General features: G+C 40.5%; 1 protein-coding gene across 1 annotated transcript in view; it reads left to right on the plus strand.

Moving 5' to 3' along the window:
* The first annotated feature begins 552 nt into the window (after positions 1-552).
* LOC121852914 (aromatic-L-amino-acid decarboxylase-like) overlaps positions 553-3,954 on the plus strand; it is a 6,380-nt gene continuing 2,978 nt past the window's right edge. The window contains exons 1-3 of the mRNA XM_042346980.1: positions 553-805; positions 1,564-1,804; positions 2,387-2,500. Of these exons, the coding sequence (XP_042202914.1) occupies positions 1,604-1,804; positions 2,387-2,500 (315 nt within the window). The 5' untranslated portion in view covers positions 553-805; positions 1,564-1,603. The remainder of the gene's footprint in view (positions 806-1,563; positions 1,805-2,386; positions 2,501-3,954) is intronic.

The following is a 3,954-nucleotide window of genomic DNA, read 5'->3' on the forward strand; positions in this document are numbered from 1 at the left end:
AGAGGCTGAGGATCGGATAAAGCGAGATCGTGTTATTGGCAAAGGGGAATGTCTGTGGGATGTTGGCTGTGATGGGAGTGAGGGATTGGCTGTGTGGGGGCTGTGTGGGTGGAACTCGACCCCTTTATTAGGGGAAAACACTAACGGAAAGCTAGAAACTACCAGGTACATCACAGGGAAGCTTGTGCATAGCTCTGTCTGGGTATGTCTGTCTGTCTCTGTCTGTCTGTTTGTGTGTGTGTCTGTCTGTGTGTGTCTCTCTGTGTGTGTATCTGTGTGTCTGTCTGTGTTTGTATCTGTGTGTATCTGTGTCTCTGTTTGTATGTGTGTGTGTTTGTATGTATGTGTGTGTGTGTGTGTGTTTGTGTGTTTGTATGTGTGTGTGTGTTTGTATGTGTGTGTGTTTGTATGTGTGTGTGTGTGTGTTTGTGTGTGTGTGTGTGTTTGTGTGTGTGTGTGTGTGTTTGTATGTGTGTGTGTGTTTGTATGTGTGTGTGTGTGTTTGTATGTGTGTGTGTGTGTTTGTATGTGTGCGTGTGTTTGTATGTGTGTTTGTGAGTAGAGTTCATTCACAGCCGAACCAACGGTTTGTCAGCATTGCCAAAAAAATTGCCTCACCACCTGAAGTGAAGCAATCCAGGCTGTAACCCTGCAAGTTACACTGGTTGAAAGCACCGGATTACTTTGCATTAGAGAGGATTTAGTATCCTGTATTTATAGAACCAATGTGCTGAGCAGGTACTGTGTGTGTGTGAGTGAGTGTTTTTAAATGAAGAGAAGGCGAGATTAGTGCAGAGTGTGTCAGGTGAGAGAGACCTGTGTGAGTGAGTTTGATCAGGTTGGGCGATGGGGATTTGAAATTGTGAACATCTGAACACGATATTAAGTGAAAGAGATGTTGTTATCGGTTGAGGAAACCCCTCTCTACCCATTATCAATGTGCAGTGTTGCAGCCCAGCCTGGCCAGCCCTGTGTGCTGGACATGCAGGGAGTGTGAGTGTAGCAGGTGTGTGTTGGACGTGCAGTGAGTGTGAGTGTAGCAGGTGTGTGCTGGACGTGCAGTGAGTGTGAGTGTAACAGGTGTGTGCTGGATGTGCAGTGAGTGTGAGTGTAACAGGTGTGTGCTGGACGTGCAGTGAGTGTGAGTGTAGCAGGTGTGTGCTGGACGTGCAGTGAGTGTGAGTGTAGCAGGTGTGTGCTGGATGTGCAGTGAGTGGGAGTGTAACAGGTGTGTGCTGGACGTGCAGTGAGTGTGAGTGTAACAGGTGTGTGCTGGACGTGCAGTGAGTGTGAGTGTAGCAGGTGTGTGCTGGACGTGCAGTGAGTGTGAGTGTAACTGGTGTGTGCTGGACGTGCAGTGAGTGTGAGTGTAACAGGTGTGTGCTGGACGTGCAGTGAGTGTGAGTGTAACAGGTGTGTGCTGGACGTGCAGTGAGTGTGAGTGTAACAGGTGTGTGCTGGACGTGCAGTGAGTGTGAGTGTAACAGGTGTGTGTTGGACGTGCAGTGAGTGTGAGTGTAACAGGTGTGTGAGCGCCTCTTCTCTCCTCCCCTCCCTGTACAGAGTGTCCTCAGCTTGTCTCTATTAGCCAGAATAAAGCGCCATGGACTACGAGGAATTCCGCACCAGAGGGAAGGAGATGGTGGATTATGTGGTCGATTACCTGCAGTCCATTGAGGAGCGTCCCGTTTACCCGTCTGTGGAGCCCGGCTACCTGCGCCATCTCATCCCAGAGAGCGCCCCCGAGCAGCCCCACTCCTTCGAGGAGGTGATGAAGGATGTGGAGAGGGTGGTCATGCCAGGGGTGAGCACAGGCAGACCCTTCACTGTTGCAACATGCCTTATCCTTGCCCCCAGACATTTAAAGCCCATTTACTAATAATACTTATTTATTATTACAGTATTATTGTTACATTTAAAGCCCATTTACTAATAATACTTATTTATTATTACAGTATTATTGTTATTACATTTAAAACCCATTTACAGTCTTATTATTTTTATTATTGTTATTAATACAGATTCGATGCAACAGAATTACTTTGCATTGGGGAGGATTTGAAATTTTGAACATCTTCCGTCACCCTTTAACCAACATAGAATGTAAAGTGTTTGCTGTTGAGATGACTTAAAATAAAACTTTTTAGGGTTTAAAATAAAACATGGAAGAGCTGAGCTGCCTGATATTCTTTATTTAAACTAAATTAATTGCAGGTCGACCTGAGCCAAATGGAACATTGCTTTAATGTGGTTGTGATATTCAGCTAAATGTGTAATAAGATTAAAAAGCAAGTCTGTCGAGAGTTTTTAAAAACTGCGTCAATGTGAGTTTTGCGGTCTTAAAGGCTTTTGAAATGATATATTTTTTAAACATTTATTGTTTCAGATAACTCACTGGCACAGTCCACATTTCCATGCCTATTTCCCCACGGGAAACTCCGTGCCGGGTATGCTGGGTGACATGCTCTCCAATGCTATCAGCTGTATTGGCTTTTCCTGGGTAAGAATTTTAGAGTGCATATTGCACACGTTTAAACATTCCTGTTAATAAAATTGCATTGAGACACTGAAATGCCGAATTCATGTATTGGAAAGGAGAGCAGTTTTGTAATTCCAGATTATTCAATCCAGCAGGCTTGTAATGTTTTTCTCAGGTTAGCTTGAATTTGTAGCTATCCATTAATTTAAAGAGTTGCAAAACATTTATTTGTTCATCGATGTTTTGTAGAAATAAATTTACATTCATCCCAATGTCGATATGTGCAAATATCAGATGATCATATGAAATACATGTACAGTGCTCACTAACAGCTACAGTATTATTGCTATAGCAACAGTGTTCTGATGTTTACTAATAATACTTATTTATTATTAGTGTTAATGTTACATTTAAAGCCTATTTACTAATAATACTTATTTATTATTACAGTATTATTGTTATTACATTTAAAACCCATTTACAGTCTTATATTTTTATTATTGTTATTAATACAGATTTGATGCTATAACAATACTGTAATAAAAATAAGTATTATTAGTAAACATCAGAACACTGTTGCTATAGTGCAACCTAGGCACCAATGCAGTGCTGGGGAAGCCCTGTATTATCAGAGCTGCAGTCCTTCGTGCGAGACGTTAACCAAGGTCCCTGTTCAAGTGGATGTTAAAAAAAAATCCCATAGCACTATTCAAAAAGAAAAATAGAGTTTTCCTGGTGACCTGGTCAACAATTCCTGAGATAATTGGTTCATTCAATATTATAATAATAAAAAATTTGCATTTCACATCTTGTCTCAAAGTGTTTCACATAATTTACTATAGACTGTATTTTTAGGTGAATGTATCCATGGCTGTTCTTGAGACATTGCTGCCCATACAAAGTACAGTTCCTAAACTTCACGGTCAAATTACTGTGAAGTGCTTTGAGACCTTATGCTGATGTGATAAGGTGCTATATCAGATGCAATATTATTATATATGCTCATTTGCCTACAAATAAACAATCAATACTCTTCACGGAAACTTTTGAGAAGTGCTTCCCCAATTTGCCCACAAAATATATACAGTCAATTCACTTTACAGTATATGCTATGAAGCGCTTTGAGACATCTTGAAGACATGATAAGGCACTAATATCAAATGCAAGGATTATTATTAATTTCAACTATCTATGCAGCAAAATAATAATAATCCTCCCAGTTCATATAGCGACTTTCATGTTTACTTTGTAAACAAATGCAGAAGCTAATTTGCACTCAGTAATGTCCACCAAACAGCCTTGAAGTGAATCATCTATTTTACCTGAGGGACTGTTGATCAAGACACGAGGAGAAATTCCCTTTATTTTTCAAATAAAAATGAATAGTCTTGTGGTTAATTTTATTTTCACCACAAATTGAGATCTTTAATTTTATTTTGAATGCTATGTTGAGAACAATGAAAAGTACAACTGAA

The sequence above is a fragment of the Callorhinchus milii genome, unplaced genomic scaffold, assembly GCF_018977255.1.
Source record: "Callorhinchus milii isolate IMCB2004 unplaced genomic scaffold, IMCB_Cmil_1.0 Scaffold2, whole genome shotgun sequence".
In the NCBI taxonomy this organism is placed as follows: Eukaryota; Metazoa; Chordata; class Chondrichthyes; order Chimaeriformes; family Callorhinchidae; genus Callorhinchus; species Callorhinchus milii.